The sequence below is a fragment of the Acanthochromis polyacanthus genome, chromosome 9 (genome assembly GCF_021347895.1).
Source record: "Acanthochromis polyacanthus isolate Apoly-LR-REF ecotype Palm Island chromosome 9, KAUST_Apoly_ChrSc, whole genome shotgun sequence".
Lineage (NCBI taxonomy): Eukaryota > Metazoa > Chordata > Actinopteri > Pomacentridae > Acanthochromis > Acanthochromis polyacanthus.
Window position 1 is genome coordinate 37,367,176 of NC_067121.1, and position 17,125 is coordinate 37,384,300.

General features: G+C 41.9%; 1 protein-coding gene across 3 annotated transcripts in view; it reads left to right on the forward strand.

Moving 5' to 3' along the window:
- Positions 1 to 17,125, forward strand: part of map4l (microtubule associated protein 4 like) — a 126,238-nt gene that overhangs the window by 73,441 nt on the left and 35,672 nt on the right. The window contains exon 1 of one of the 3 annotated variants that reach the window (XM_022214170.2): positions 9,225 to 11,280. The exons of the other annotated variants lie outside the window; for them this stretch is intronic. Within the exon in view, the coding sequence (XP_022069862.2) occupies positions 9,657 to 11,280 (1,624 nt within the window). The 5' untranslated portion in view covers positions 9,225 to 9,656. Of the gene's footprint in view, positions 1 to 9,224; positions 11,281 to 17,125 lie in introns of those variants that run through there. 3 annotated transcript variants of the gene reach the window in all.

Genomic DNA, 17,125 nt, shown 5'->3' on the forward strand with positions numbered 1-17,125 from the left:
AGCTGGAACCAAAGATTCAAATATATGAGCTAGAATTTCTACTTGTGTATACAGAGATAGAAGATTTTATCATCTGGAATTTGGTTAGCGTAGAAATATTGTGTAGAAAACAACAAGCTTCAGTAAAAACATAAACAGATCAAAGTAATAACAGTCCCTTTGTATGAAGCACAGGTAAAATACAGAACTCATTTCAAAGCGGAATACATGGCTGCAAAACATTAACCACACACGGTGCTGCAGAGAGGCCACATGTGTGTCATCAGTACGCAGCAGCTCCGTGATGTTCTGCTGACTTGAGGCACGATGCTGCTCCTAGCTAAATGTACCATCAGCTGCTAATAGCAATTAAAGGGAGGCCAAGGCTCAGGTGATGAAACAGGTTGTCAAGTGATAGGTGCTCTAGGGATTTGACCCTCAGCCCCTCCATGTCCCAACGTGTCTCTGAGCAAAACAGTGAATCCCGAGTTGCTGCCGACTGCAGACGAGCACTTTGTATTGCAGCTCTGCCACAACTGCAGTGACTGTCAACGGAAAGTATGATAAAGAAATATGAGTACCGAAAAGGTAAAATACTCTTATATATGTGTAGACGACTAATAGCACAGTTTAGGATATCAACATGGCAACAATACATCTCTACATTGTAATGTACGCATTTGTAATGGTCACATTGCAGAAACTCCATTATTAACTAAAGCTGCATTGAACAGGTGCTCACATTCTTGCTGGTCAGTGAATCCAAACATGCTCACTAGGTGGCGCTGCGACTGAGAGTGTATATCGGCCTAGGTATGTTATCATGGCCAGACTGCGGTCACACATGTAAAGTTTGAGGCAGATGGAACATGTACAGGCCAGTTACACAGCATTTCCTGTGTAATGTCGAATTGTCGAAATTCCGCCAGCCACCATTTCCACATTCTCAGACTTTTGTGGAGGATTTTGATCATTTTTGATCACTCATACTTTTTGTACATTATGGCCAAATTTCCTGTTTGAGTTTATAGCTTTTGAACATCTTGACGAGTTACTTATGCCTACCAAATTTCATAGCTCTAGGTGACACATCCTGGTCGCAGGCGCTATTAATCCATTTTGGCTCGCACCTATGCAAGTTCCATAAAATGTCAAATTTTTCGCCGGTCCTGATGTGTGTGCATATTTTAAATTTTCTTCAAAATTGTAACTCAAAAAACAGGAGACAACATAAAGCGAAGAAACCCATGACTTTCAAGAGGGTCCTGCATGCCTTTGGTGCTCGGTCGCTAATTAAGACATAACTCAAACAAATAATGCTACAATCTTTTCAGGTGCTTGATACAATTAGAAGGCGCACGATTGTTATTTTTGCATGACCATAGAATGTAATTAATTCAGGTTATTTGTTTTGTAAGACAAAAACATGAAGCAAGACATAACTCAAACCTTACCTAAAAAAGAAATTAATAGCATTTTGTCTCTTAGATATAAAACTTTTTAGCTTCACCTCAATTTCTCCCGATAGTCATAATGACCAGTTTGCGTCAATCTAAATTTATCCCTCTCACAACCAATTAAAGATAGAATTCCTCTATAGATTTAACACCACAATCACAACGTCCAATACACAAACATAGCAAAGTCACCAAGCAATAGAACCAATGGCGCGAACTTTGTCTCACCAGTAGAAGCAGCAGTGGTGGGCCCACACACACGTACATACGGCCAAGTTTACTCACGTTCTGGACCTGTTTGGTCCAACAAAACATTGAATGCGCTGAAGTATCACCAACAAAAACATTGAGTACCGTGAAATATCACCAACAAAAACACTGTGTACGGCGAAATATCCACACTCTGAAGGCAGGAGTGCAATGCCGTGGGACGCTAGCCACTGTGCTAGCATAAGCCAGGCTAGCATGAGCCGGGCTAGCTTCCGCTCGTCCGCGTCCGTCCACTGCTCCCGCGGTCGGTCTTCCGGTCTCAATCTCACCACTTCTGCTGCTGAACTCACGGGTCCTCAGCACCGTTCTCGGAGCTGCCTGCTCGGGGTTGTCGAGTCTGTGCCCCGCTTGCTTTGGCTTTGCTCCGGCCGTCACTTGCTAATCCACCAAGATAGAACTTAGAAAAGAACGCCACGTTCCCGTACATTCTCTCCGGTTTCACTCCTTCAGGTCAGGAGGACCCACCCCCAGACACACTAACAGCCAATCATCTTTCACAATACGGGTAGGATTGCTCACAATGACCAATAAAAAAACAATGGATTACAGCAATAGTAAAATGATGCAGGACTACATACAGTAATGTCAAAAGTCCTTAGAGCATTATTTATCTCGTATCCATGCACATAAAGTAATCCCAAATGAAATTCAGGTCACCATTAGTAAGTAAAAAGTAACTACATAGCTGTTTATAAATACTTTTGGGACCTATTAAGGTGTTGCAAAGGATTAAATGTAACCCCTCATGTTAAGTAGAAGTGGAAGCCAAGTTCACCACTGGGCTACAGTTGTTACAGTTATTATTTCACAGTTTACATTGCACAAAAACAAAATATTGCAGTGTCATTTTTTCTAATATCATACAGCAAAGTGATTGTTTCCAGAATGAATATGTCTGTGAAGGTTCTCAGTCATCCAGGTCATCTTAAGGTGAAGGGTTTAGTTCAGGCAACTGGACTTATTCTTGTGATCTTGAAGACGTTTCGCCTCTCATCCCAGCGGCTTCTTCAGTTCTAAAAATTAGTTTTTAGAGTTAGTTTGGATGTAGCCAAAGATACTGTATGCAGTAGAAGAGACAGGTGACAGCCAGTATAGTGGTTGTTGTAGTTTACCCCGATGGTTTGTTCTTATTAACATGGACAGAAGCTGGAGCTGCAACGACGCACACTTCATGGAGGCCATTAAAATCTAATTTGCATCAAAAGTTGTCCTGTTTCTCTGAGTTATATCTCAAAGATTACACGCATATTTTTAGATTCGGTGTGACTTGCACTTTCCCAGGATAATCAACAGCTGCAGCAGTGGCAATGATGCACATCTCAGGGAGGCAATTAAGGTAGAACACTTATCAAACTTTAGCACCTGATTGGCACAATTTGTGTCAGTCACACAGACATGTTACACATATTTTTAGTCAGTGTTACTTGTCAAGATTAAGTGCACGAACACTCAACAATGTTCTGGTTTTCTGTATTAATTGGTCGTAAAATGTGATCTGATATTCATCACAGTCAACCATAGACAAACACAGTGTGCTTTGGCTAATAACACAACAACATTTTTTGACAGATTCATAGCGCGATGGGAAAAACACAGTGGGTTTGCTGGTTTATGCTTCTTGAGTTTCCCGAAACGCTGCCTGTGACATAATATATCACAGGTATAGATACAGCAGTCATTTAGCATCGTGTCAATGAGATTCTTCCGGAGATATCCCAAGCACAGTGGTCAGACATAGAACAGGACTTCTGGAGAACTTAGAGCTTCCTACTGTGTTTGAGTTCCATTGATGGAAAGCGTGTACAAATTAAAGTACAGCCAAAGTCCAGCAGTTGACTACTTCAATTCTATTTAAATACAGAATTGTGAGGATGCTAATGACCTACAATCTCTTCTTAAAAACAATACAACGATCTGTGGGTTATTTGTTAACCCATTTAGAACTAACAGGCACAGATGGAGGCACAAGCATAAATTGAATCAAAAACAGTTAAACTAGATCATGTTTGTTTATAATTGAAACTCAGATGAAGATATAAGACAAATTTAGGCATAAATGAAGGTAATTCTGAGGGTCTGTTTGCTTGACTAACATACAGTTGATTATCATTATCTCTGATATTCTTTGCAATTTGATTTAAAAACCAAATTGTGAAATTAGGACAGAAAAAATCAGTCATAAGTTCTGGAATGAGGATCATCAGGTGTCATTTAGAAATGCCTCAACAACAGTACAAGTGTTTAAAATATAACAATTGTGGTGAAGAAAGTCATTGAGCAAACTGGAAAACCTAAATCCAACAAATCTACTTTTGTACATGAGAAAATGAAGGGAACCCTGCGCTTGCTGTGCAAACGTTTTCCCAGCAGTGTGAATTAGGGAGGCAAATGACAACTCTCAGTGCAGCAGCATTGACACGTACATCAGTGTTAGCTAAAGGTCACTGCCACAGGCTTTCAGACATGACAGTAGAACAAAGACCTAATGAACATACCAGGATATTTTTAGTTTCACCAGGAGACAATCTGATTTGATCTCTAATCATGTGAAAGTGATGTGAAGGACAGGACTGAATACAAGGGTCAGACCTTAACGTCTTTCACATTTTATTCTAGCTGTTGTATTCTCTAAAATGCCTGCATCTCTTAGCATCTTCAAAGTTCTCTACTTAGCCCAGATTCCATTTGAATCAAGCCACCTCAAACTTTAACAGAAGTGCTGCCCGTGTTTCTTGCATAATAGCCAGCCTTTCCAAGTCTATTGAAGCTAAACAAAAGTCTAATGTCTTCCTCTTCGTCTCTTTGGCTCACTGTTCCTCTGTGGTTACAGTAGACAAATTGTTTATGGAGGATTATGTAATCATACTCATTCATTTTCAGTCATGCTTGACGAGCTGCTCTTGTTATTTCGGCGCAGGCCTCGGGTGTGTTGGTGGCGAAGTGTGGTTGGTGGGAGAAGCTCGACTGTCATGCGCGGTGCACAACTTGAGAGAAATCTTTTTTTTTTTTTTATCAGCCATTTGTTTAAAATGGTGTTTCAGTGGGAGGCTCTCTGACAGCTGATTCCCAGCAGTTCCTAACTTCCTCCAGAGAGATTAACCACCGTCTACATGCTCTGCAGCTGTCAGCGCTTTCTACCACTGTCTCTGTCCTCAGAGAGAGCTGAACACTTTCTGTTGTATCGTCACTTTCACATTGTTATGACACTAATATCCCAATAGTGGTTGTAGAGGGGAGCTTCTTAGCCAGCAAGAAACCATACTAAGCATACACTACTGAGCCAAAACAGGGTTAGAGTTTGGACGGTAAAGATATCTCAAGGTGGTAAGACACCATTGGTACTACTGGGCAAATATTCCATAGTAACCTTTCTGCATGTTGTATTTCAAGTTGCCTAAAATGAGACTTGACTTGTGCACCTATTCTTGGTGCCATTTTCAGGTTCTACAAAATCTAGCCTAGGTGATTTCAGCCAATCATAGGGCTTTACACCCAGAGCAGGTGAGATAGTATGAAGATCAATAAAGTTTGCAGTGAGAACATGGTGTGGTGGTGCAGTGGTTTGGTCAGAGGACTTTCATGTAGAAGAGTGGGGTTGAATCCTGGGTAAATTCACAAATTCAGGTCAGTTGACTGCTACCATGGCTAGTTTTGCTCATGAACATGTCTGATTTGAGGGGCTTAGAGCAGAGAGAGGAAATAGAAAAGTTGCAGAAGAAGGTTAGACAGTGATTGGGAGTCTGACTGAAATATTTTTCCTCCCCAGGACACTTTTGGAATTTTATCCAAACTGCTGCAAGCTTTGCTAATTTTGATTTAGCAGCCAGTTTGAGTGTTATCAGCTGATTAAATGGTTCATAATTAGCGCATAAAATTTCTACACATGTGAGCTAGTAAGGGGCTCCACCACACTGTAGTAGGCTTAGTAGGTGCTTTAACATCTGTTCTGATCATTGATAAACAGAAAGTAGAGTAGGTGACCTCTTTTGGTCTTGTGCACATAACATCTCTAGAGGAACCAGAACTCTTTTGTAATAGGTGCATTTTAACTCAAACCATGGACTTTTCCCTAACTTGTCCAAGGAGTTTTGGTGCCTAAAACTCAGCCAATTAGGTGCCTAACCAAGCAAGGGGAAGCAAAAGTCACGTCAAGACTCAAACCAAAATTTACTACTATTGCCGACTTCAACTTCCAGCCCATCCACCCACCGAATGCAGAGCTTTGATAGACTGGAATGATAATGGGCCTTCTAAGCCTACTAGAAGGTGTTGGAGGTCCCTACTGGACCATGTGCATGGCTGTGATATATATAGTAATGGTACTTTTTACGGACTGATAAATCCAGATCAAATGGATTAAGCCCTTTTCCAGCGTGTTCAGCTCTTTACTACTCCACATTTTTTCCACATATAACATCACGGCTTACTGTCCAGCACATCATATATGAGTGGTTGTAATGTTCTGACTCAGCACTGTAGAGTTTTGTGATGCATGTTGTGCATATTGCGAGAGAAATGGTCCCTTTCGAACATGACCTTGGTCCTTCGGAAAGGTTGCCTCTTGCTTTCAGCGAACACAAGAATCTCTAGTAGCTTCTGTCAAGAGAGAATACTGAATACCAGATGGTTGCACTCCTTGAAGTCAATTTATGCTCACTGCAGTGCCCGTGGTGTTCATGATACGAGTGCTGCACAAAACGTCAGGTTGCTCTGGAAGCAGCGTTAGAATGTTTTCATTTGCATCACTTGAGCTCATGACTTGTGGTAGATGTAATACTGATACACACACACACACGCACACATATTATGTTTTTCTATCATTGTGGGGACATACCATTGACTCTAACCCAGACCAAAACAATGCTTAACCCTAAAGAAACGTTTTTGCACTTTTACTTTTTTCAGTAACAACAACATGGCCAAGAAAACACTGTTTAAACTTGTGGGGACCAAAATGAGGTCCCCACAAGTGACATTGTTTTCGGTTTTCCTACAGTTGTGGGGACATTTGGTCCCCACAAGTATAGCCAGCACCTGACCACACACACACACACACACACACACACACACACACACACACACACACACACACACACACACACACACACACACACACACACACACACGCATGCACACACATACATACAGTTTCTGAGTTAAGTCTCAGCAGTCAGTAGCAGGCAGAAAATGGGTACGTACAGTAGAGGCAGAGTGGAAAATGAGACCGTTTGCTGTCACAGGAGTTTTAATCCTCCTTGCAAAGCTGTAATACAAATCCTAAGCAGAGTGTGGTAGAATATTGCACCATTCTTAAAGTGGAAAAGATCCACTTCTTTTTTAGCACTGAACGGGGAGAAACCTATGTCAAACAAAACTATAGCGATGTATGTTTCATATATTGAATGAAGTGGTCTTGGACAGCGTTGCACTTCACATTGATATAATTAGTGGTGTGTCACAGGGGAATTGTAGGAGAGGGCTTACATCTTGGCTGTTAGATGGCCATATAGAGCATTAAAATGTAATGATTTGGTACAGATGATGCCTAATACCATCACAGACCAAGTCTAACAGTTGGCAGTGCATATAAAAGATGGCTGCTGTTGGCTGGACTCAGACCGTGTTACTTAAAAAAGACCATTTAATGCCATACTGTACACTTTTCTGCCTCAATTTTGGCTACAAATGGTTTATAAATGGCAGCTGTTACATAATTAGATTTCCATTCATCCATGATCCATGTCATTACGTTTTTTTACTGGCAAGAAATGGAATCCAGTTGGTTGTAGTTTTTGTTTTCAAGTGTTTTTTTTTTTAACTTAGCTTTAGTCTTATTTTTGTTTATTTTATTTTTAAAATTAAAATAAGGGTCAACAGGTGTCTTCGCCAAATTGTTTATTGATGAAATCACTGCAAGCATGTATGTGTGACTTTATCTTCTCTCAAGTATTGCAGCTTGTATTAGATGCACGTGTCACACGTGCACTATTGTGTTCACACCATCTTATGAGTGAAGCTTTAGAACAGTAAGCAGAACCTGAAAATAGTAATTATCCTTTAATTTAGGCTCTGTAGTCTGAGTTAAAGGTTTGAAAAGTGAAAAGTAAAAGTGGTGATCGGTACCCCAGAGTGAAGCATTTCAATGTTGATCAAAAAAAAAAATTAGTTCATGAGCCATATTTTTGTAGTTTTTGTGATTGACTTTTAAAGAGGCAACACCAACAGCATGCACCCCTCTGTTAGTAGCCCTGTGTTGTTTTGAAAGGCCACATATCAAACTGGTAGACTGCTTTTTTAGCTGACACATACTGCAACCTGGTAATTAAACTTTACCTTTGTGAGTCATAACAGTTGTTTGTTTTGTTGGCAGAGTAACACCTGTCTGTCTGATGTGTGACATCAGGGGCTGGCTCAATGTTCAGTAAAAGGTGTGCTTTTGCTTGTGCAAGTCAGATAGCAGCAAAAGCAGCTGTCATGTTAGCTGATCCTGGCTGAATTTAATGTGTGTGCTGTGATTTAGAATCACAGAAGACTTTTTCATGGTGCCCCTTTACCAGCTAAAGCTTTGTAGTGTAAGTATAAGGCTCCATCTGGTGGCATAAGCCGGTACTACAGCTAATTTGCATGGCGTGTGTATTATGTACGACATTGATTGGATTTAGACTTAGTGTTGACAGAATAGATACTAAAAAAATAAACAACTGATCGAATTAAGGGAAATATATAAAGGAGAACTGGTGATGGCACTGAACTGCAAAGTAGTAATTTTGGCTCCAGTGTGGGGACAGCATGCATAATAGATTAGATGCATCTGACGTCTTCAACATTATTTTCACATTGCTATTTGCTAGATTTACCTGATACATCAAGATTTGCCATATTGAACTGTGCATATACTGAAAATAAAACTTTACCTAATGAAGTTAATCAGCTAATTTAACTCTGTTAAAAAAAAAGAACTTTTAAAAGTGAAAATGTGAGACGGATGAAATAATTTCAGTGAATAAGCATAAATTAATAATCAAAGCAAGGACAGAAGGTTCAGGGAACACAACTATTTGTGCGTACACAATGCCATTCCATGACATCAATGAGGTAAATTGTAGCTTGAAAATATATGTGATGTAGTTTTCTTTCTCCCCCTTTAGTTTCCAGTTGTGAGCTGAAGAAGTCCAATCAGAGTCTCATCAGGCTGATTATAGTCTTGAGCTATGGCTCACTAATCTCTGCTTGTGTCTCTCACTATGAAGCAACATGTGAACGGTGGTTGTCACATGGCGGCTGAGTAACTGTGACAGCCATTGATCTGTTTGTGTGTGCGTGTATGTCTGCCACTGTATGCGTGCGATTCTTGTGCTTACAAGTGTGCATGGTTGTGGCGCGTTTGTCGCTAGGGGCAAGATGCTGAAATTTTGCTCCAGCGAATGAGGGAATATTCCGGGCTGTCATGTGACTGTGTGATGTCAGACAGAGAGAGAGAGACAGAGATAAAGAGACAGGGAGAGAGAGAGCAAGGTGCAATTTAGCCCCACAGCTGATCCGTGCAGTGTTCAGAGAGAAGCCGAGACGACCAGACACGCACACTCACTCACATGCACTTCTTTTGCGTTTGCCTGCAAACACACATGCACTTTGCACAAACACACACACACACGCACTTTGCACGCATCAACGCAGTGACACACAACTGCAAGGCATCACTTTTAAAGAAAACAGAAGGATGCACTGCCTCTTCTACTTCCTAAGCTCACAACACTTTGGATACTGAGGACAAAATCTGCCTCCTGGACAACAGGAGTAATACGACACTTACTGGAGGCAGAAAAGAGCAGGACACAGGAGGACAAACTGAGAAAGAAGAAACAACTGCAAGAAAGGAGTGAATAAGAGAGACGTTGTCAACAAACTGAGAGAGGAAAAAGACAAGAGGATTTCCAACCGTGCGGGAGAATGTCCTTCCTGTCTGGCTCACCCTGGCAGCAGCCTGGCATTATTAGTGGTAGCAGCAGGTATGGACAGACCTCCACTGGGCATCAACAGCAGCAGCAGCAGCAGCAGCAGCAGCAGCAGCAGCAGCAGCAGCAGCAGCAGCAACACATGCCTCCCAGTGCTCTCTCCGGTGCCAGTGTCCCTGCGGTCCTGGCCTCTTCTCCGCTGTCGCCCTCCTGTCCAGCCTCTGGTCGGCACGCTGACTGGCACTGCCAAGGCCAGATGGCACCGGTGGGGCAGGGTGCCACTGCTGCCCAAGCGGGGTCCAGAATAAATGTGATGGAAGATGAGGTGAAATTAGGGCAAAGCAGGACCGAGGGGACGTCATCTGCATCTAGGTTGATGGCCCAGACGCCAGGAACACAGAACTTCAATATGCCAGTGCTGAAGATAGAGGATGAGGAGTCCAGAGGGTGGAGGCCCAGGGAGGATGGACATAAGGTGGGGGGGTCATTAGGGAGCGCAGGACAGAGTCCCAGCAGCCCCTTGTCTTCCCATTCCTCCCCTACCTCTTCATTACCTTCCCCTTCTGTCTCACTTGGAAGATCATTTCTGACTTCTGACTCTAGACCCGCATCCAGCCTCAACTTTGGACAAAGTAATCTGCAACAAAAGGCGACAGGATTTTCTGGCCATGGCCTGGGCTCACTTTCCCCTCAGAAACTGGCTTCAGGGTCTGGAGAGACAAGCAAACCAAAGCCCACCATCACGACAAGTACCACATCAGAAAATAAAGAAGATGAGAAGAAATCTGCCCATTCCTCCACATCTGGGAGCCTGTTTGGAAATCAGACAGAAAATTCCACTGCAAGTATGACTGGAAATCAAATGCTTAAGCCATATTTAGGACAACAAAATGCTAAAATACATTCTAGTGGTACTGCTTTTCCTGCTGCTGATCTCATGGGAAGTAAAACTGGTGACACTGAAGGGCCTACAGCAGGTCCACCTGTGGCCTCAGCTAATAAAGCTACTACTGGTGTTGGACTGGGTGTCGCAGGGAAGGGTGATTTGGAGAAAGAAAAGTTAAGCCATACTGAAAAGGGGATGGCAGGATCATGCATTCCACCAAATAGGGGCGTCATGGAGAGCGTGGTTTCAAGTCCCAGCCTGCCACAGGATTTAAATCGCGATGGGAGAGTGGGATCATGCGCCACACTGAACAAAGAAACAAAACCAATCCACAGTAGCGAGCAGCCACAGCGGACTGCAGTAAGACGTGCAATGTCTGACTGTTCACATCTGTCTGTTCCCATGGTAATGGCTGGAGCGTACCCCACCGGAATGGGAAGCCCACCAGTGATGGCATCCAATGTGCCAAATTTTGCCCTGATATCAGGCCCACCGAGGGCACCGTACCATCACGTGGCTGTTCGGCGTTCGCTCACCGTCACCGATGGCACCGAAGCTGCTGCTGCGATGGCGACGATGCTGTCATCCCCGTTAATGACGACACCTGTATTGCCAGCATCGCCACCTCCGAAGAGGCATCAAGGGAGCTGCGAGACCAACTTTTTACTTCCTGTCCCACTACCTGTAGGGATATCCATTAGCAACACCCAAGAAAGTAATCCGAGCATAACGGGTAAGGCTTTGCTCTTGTGTGTGCTCGTGTCCGTGGGCTTTAATATGAGAACGTCCAAAGCAGATGACCACATATGCTACATAAAAGTTTTCTCACCTAATTTCAGACCTGTTGTAGCCACTGACTGCTTTTGCCTGTTGTCAAAAATCAAGACGTAGTTGAAAGAGTACCAGTCAAACCCATAGACTGGAGGTAAACGATGCATGTCACCTTCAGCTAATGTGGAAATGACTGCATTTTTTCTAACAGCCAGCAGGGGGCGACTCAGCTGGCTGCAAAAAGAAGCCAGTTCTTGTAGAAGTCTATGAGAAGAGGTCTCACTTCTCAACTGATTTGCCAACTCACTAAACATTTTCCTAATGAGTTTATGGTTTCAATCACTTGTTTATGGTCTCCTTCAACACAGCATGATGTTCATTTAGCAATTAAAGGTTCCAGTTACAGTAAACTAGAAGATAAAGGTATGTTTTAGAAAGGGGGTGAGCAACAATAATTGGAGAAGAATTCAAAATGCAGATATCAGCTTCCCACATAGCTGAAGCACGATCATTGTGTTACACAATTTGTATCTTGATCTAAAATTGACAGTTTGTGCTGGAAACTACTTCTACTGCTGTCATGTTAATTGAAAAGCAGCATGAGATTGATGCTGGAAACTTGTAGGAGCCACCTAAAACACTCAGTCACCATTTAAATGCTCTACTACCATCTGATATTCACTGTAGTATGTAGGAATGGTACATCACTGTAGCTAAAGTGTAACTACTAAGGCGATGTGTTGCCCTGTCATAACTCCTTATCATCTAAAAGTAAATCAAGCCCTAAATTCCAGTCGCGTGCCAACAAGCTGATTAACTGAAGAATTAAAAGCCCCTCCAGTAACATGAGGACTGTTCATGCTGCTCTGCCTTCATCTTCCTCAGAGCTTGTGCACCATGTGAATGTCATGATTATACAGCTGAGCTCGTGAGCGCCTGCAGTTCTTCCTTTGTCCTTCCTGCTCTTCACCTGAGCACATGTCATTACTGCTCAGTTGCGTTCGGCTAAATATAGGTTGTTGGCTGCGCCTTCCTCTGCAAAGCTGACACTGACTGAAAAGAGGAGTATTTTAGAATATATCAGCAGCTTTCAGTTTTGATAGAGGACACTATCTATCTGCAGTGTACACATAGTAGCAACTGGTGTTATTCTAATTCAACATAGTGGTTAATCAAGCTAATGAGCTGCATTTAAAGGCATGCTGCACAGGCCGATGTGTGTTATATTGGTCAGTGTAATGAATGTATATGAAGTCACAGTCACATTCTGAAACCCTGTAGTTGTGATTTAAGTTCTGACTTCACATGACAGAAGACAGAACCACTCGTAAATTAGTCTTTTTGTTCTACTTCCTGTAAATGCATTTTATTCTCATCATGCTCCAAGTAAAAAAAAAAAAAAAAAAACTTTATCTAAGCTGCTGTGAAATCTTCTGCACTGTTGCCCAATCTGCATAAATGACTGCTTACAGTTGAATGTTTGAGTTTCTGGCTTGAGTTTGGAATAAATTTACAGCATTACACAACAGGTAATATACATGCTGGCATACTTTTGTACTTTTGAGGTTCATTTCTCTTCATTCATTGTCAGAAATTACAGATTTAGTTTATTTTAATACTTCAGGCATGTACTTCATCAATGAGGAATCAAATTTAAGTAAATAACAACAATCTCATCAAGCATTGAGGCTTAACATGAGTAAATATTCCTGCATTTCTGTCCTCTAACAAAGATCACTGGGCTTTAAAACAGTGACTAAAGTGAGTTTTAGATGGTAAGATACAGATTTCAGTGTAGGAAAATGGGATAGCATCGGTTCTGTGCTCTTGGTGGATTCTTTCAAAGTGTCTGATCTGTTTGGTAGCTGTTTTCTTTCAGGAAAATGCACATTAAGATGTGTCAATGTTAGCCAAGATGTTCATTTTCCTCAGGTGTCACGTGGCCAAAGTGATAATTACCAACAAAAACAAAAGGGCAACATAGAGAGACCAGACAACACGATTTCAAGGCTTCATAAGAATCAGTTTGTCATATCCATTGCTTAAAAACAGGGAAGCCCTTGTTGTGAAGGCTGCGTTCTGTCTTTGGATCAGTTTAATCTGCCCTCAGCATTTTACCGAATGAGTCTTCAGTTTCAGTATCCTAAAGGTTAAATCTTCTTGTAATTGTCATCTCCTGCTCTAATAGGAGTTGAAATAACGTGAATCAGTATGGGAAATGGGTTTCACCAGGGTTCACATCATCACCGAATTTCAATTGCATTCTTTCATGACTGCTAGGACAAATTCAAAAGACTTCTTCACAAGTTGAGTTTGATGTTGATGCAATAGAAAACTAGTATGTGAAGGCACGAGTGGGCTAAACTTTGTGTGACTTTTTTAGTTACCAAATGAGGTGCCTTCCGTTAATGCAGTCATTCTCTTTTCCCACTCCTTGTTTTGTTTTCTGACCATTTTTATTCAGTGCAAGCTGTATATTTCCGTCTGATTAATCCATCCATCCAGCGACGTGTTCTGTTTTTCTGTCTGCAGTCGTCAGAAGAGCCGGGGCATTGATTAGACATTGACTCTGACTGTACTCATTCAAATATAGAGCAGCTATTTCTAGCATTGTGTGACTGTGTGTGTGTGCAGATGGTGATGTGTGTGTAGGTGAAGCGCTTCCACTGACGTGAATCTTACAGAATCTAAACGCCTACGCAGATACACTCACAGTAGGCAGCAGCATGTCTGCGACTTAAGGTGTTCTTTCATTCAGCACAGCAACAGATCACAGCTACACACACACACACACACACACATTTGCACAAATAAGTACACAGCTGTGAGGGGAGGGGAAGACAAGTGCGAGCAAATCTTGAGCTAACAGGATTCTCAAACACTGATGATACACAAACCGGTTCATCACATAGGTGGGCTCAGCTATCTGCACTTCTTATTTAATGCACTTCTCTTAGCTGGGATCAGTGTTTCGTCCTGTACTTCTTGTAATGTCAAGAGGATAGCACTTCCAGCCAAATTACAAAACACAGACAAACACTGGACTTATTGCGGCCTGCTGATGAACGTGTGCGTGCAGGACGGGAAGGCAGACAGGTGAGGCAGGTGCATGCGGGTTAAAACAGGTGTATGAGGGCCTCACGGTGTCTCATTTCACACCAAAAACAACACTTTCTACAGACGTTTTTCAAGAATTCAGAACACAAATCACCAAAAGTGGAATATTGATGCTTTCCAGTCATATTTTTAACCCTAAATTAGGTCATTTTGTCTGCTTGTCTGGGCAAGTGCAACACTCTTTACTCTGAATTATGCACATTTACCCACATGCTACACACTTACAGCAGCTCCCTCAGGTATTCTACGTATATTTCAGTATTTTACAGCTGCTGTTTCAGGTTAAAGTTGTAAATTTGGCACCACCAGTGATTACCAATTAGCGAGGTGAAGGCTTTTCTTAAAGCAGCTGTTTTGTCAAATGAGCAACTGGTGTATCAGTTTCCAGCTGTTTTGATATTGAATAAGTAAATCTAGCTGTGATCTGATTTCATGCTGCATGATGCCTGTTGGACAGAACGGCGGGGCATCGCGACAGGAGCTGGCTAGCTTGATGCTCGATGGCAAGTTGGAGACGTGCCTTTGCTCCCTGGCATATTTTAGAACTGATCTGCTGTCAAAAAAACTGCGTGAATAGCCTTGTCTTGTTTTATTTTGCACACAGCTGTTGCAAGAAGCACTAATCGTAGTGACTGACAATACAATACAGTACCTTTTCTGTGTCTTCTTTAGAATAAATACCATGACAGCACTGGTAATGTGAAGTAGCAGCACCTGAAAATGCAGATTTTGTAACAGCAAGGCTAATATCAAGGAGGTAAATTACATTGGATTGCTTCCATGCATTGTTTCCTGTGAATCCCTCATGTAAGACAATCCACTGCAGACGGTGGACATTTTTAGAGGTGACTCAGCTGAGATCATGTCTTTTGACATTATTATAAAATGTGAAACAATTGCTGCACTTGTGCTTTCTTTCTAATAATGATAAAGCAGGATAATGACAAATTAATTCACATACGATAAGTATATAGGACTCTTATGGAGAAAGTGTCCTTGTATTTCAGGATACCCACCTAGTTGAGACATCACACTGTGTCCATCCACACTTGTCTTTCTTTCTTTTGGCTGCAGGTTCTGGGTCAGTCTCGCATTATTCAGCAGCTCATACCGCTTGTTTCCAGAGATCTTCAAAGCAGTTTTTAAGAGTCCGTACAAGAATTTCAACTAAATCCACAGCAAAATCATACACGCTTAAATAATGTCAGAAAAAAATCTTCAAATTAATGTTCAGAGTCGCCTTGAAGTCAAAACAAAGCTTTACTTGCAGCAAGGAATCAAGTAAAAAACAATTTTCATAAGAAATAATAAAATCTGTCCATTTCCATGCATTTTTATCCTGTCTCTATACTTTCCAATGACAGTATTTATGTAAGGAACAAACGTTGAAGAGAAATGATTCCGCAAAAAAAGCCAGAACATAGTTACTGGATGCTACTTCAGTTCTCTCAGTACATGTGTAGACCTCTAAATTTACTATTGATTGGTCAGACTTTAGTCTGTGGTAGCCGTGGCCACTCCAGACCACCTCCTGACTTTGCCCCAAAGCATACAAACGGCTGACTTCTCCACCAACCTTAAAAGCTCCTATTCACAGAGATGGTTAGTCAATGTCAATACACATAAATAATATTAATTTAATTGGCCGTTGCTAGCATGGTTATAAATCACTGTATGATGTCTTTAGTTGATTTCTTGTACTAAATTTGCAGGTTTAACTAAGACATTACTACCTTTATCTGATGTTTCTAAAAAGGCATTATACACAAAGATTGTCAATATCGTCCGGACACCTCTTACTACTCCAGTTTTTCTTGGACAACTCAAATATTTTTGGGTGAAAAGTATCTAAGCTCAAAGTTCCCCCTTATTTTGGATTATTTAATTATATTTCACCATCTCCCTCAGCAGATGTAGCTGACTTATGGTTCATCTGTTGAAATTAAATGGGAAGTTTTGTCATGTGAGCCGGTCAGAACGTCTCTCTGAAGTCCTTAGAGGTTTGCTATTACATTGAAACCAGGAGGACAAATAGAAGCTTGACCCTCTCAACTCAGCTCGTGGTGTTTTTTCAGTCTTGTCATGACGCCTGAGCAAAACGGGATCATGAAGCTTTTTGTTGAGGCTCAATATTATGATCAGTGTGTTTCCATTGTGGCAAAAAACAAAACCAAACAATATTGTGTAAAAATTGCAGTGTCACTAAGCATCAGATCAATGTGTGTGTGTGTGTGTGTGTGTGTGTGTGTGTGTGTGTGTGTGTGTGTGTGTGTGTGGTGTGTGTGTGTGTGTGTGTGTGTGCTGTATGTGTGTGCAGAGACATGTGGATCATTACTGCACCCATCAGTCTGTCTATCGATCGTCCTGTATGACTGTGTGGTAGCTTGATAGCTATCGTGCTAGCTAGCAACGGTCAATAATCCAAAACTAGGTTTGTGTTGTGTGTGTGTATGTGTGAGACAGGAAGGAGGAAAGTGTGCATGTGTGTGTGTGTTTATTGGTGTGTGTGTGTGTGTGTGTGTGTGTGTGTGTGTGTGTGTGTGTGTGTGTGTGTGTGTGTGGAGGATGCGGCCTGCAGGAAAATGTCCTTGCACCAGCTCCACGTCCATGTTCGTTAGTCATGCTCTGATTTACGCAGCAGTCGACTCTCTCCGTTTCTGTCTCAGTAACAAACACACAAACCACCGCAT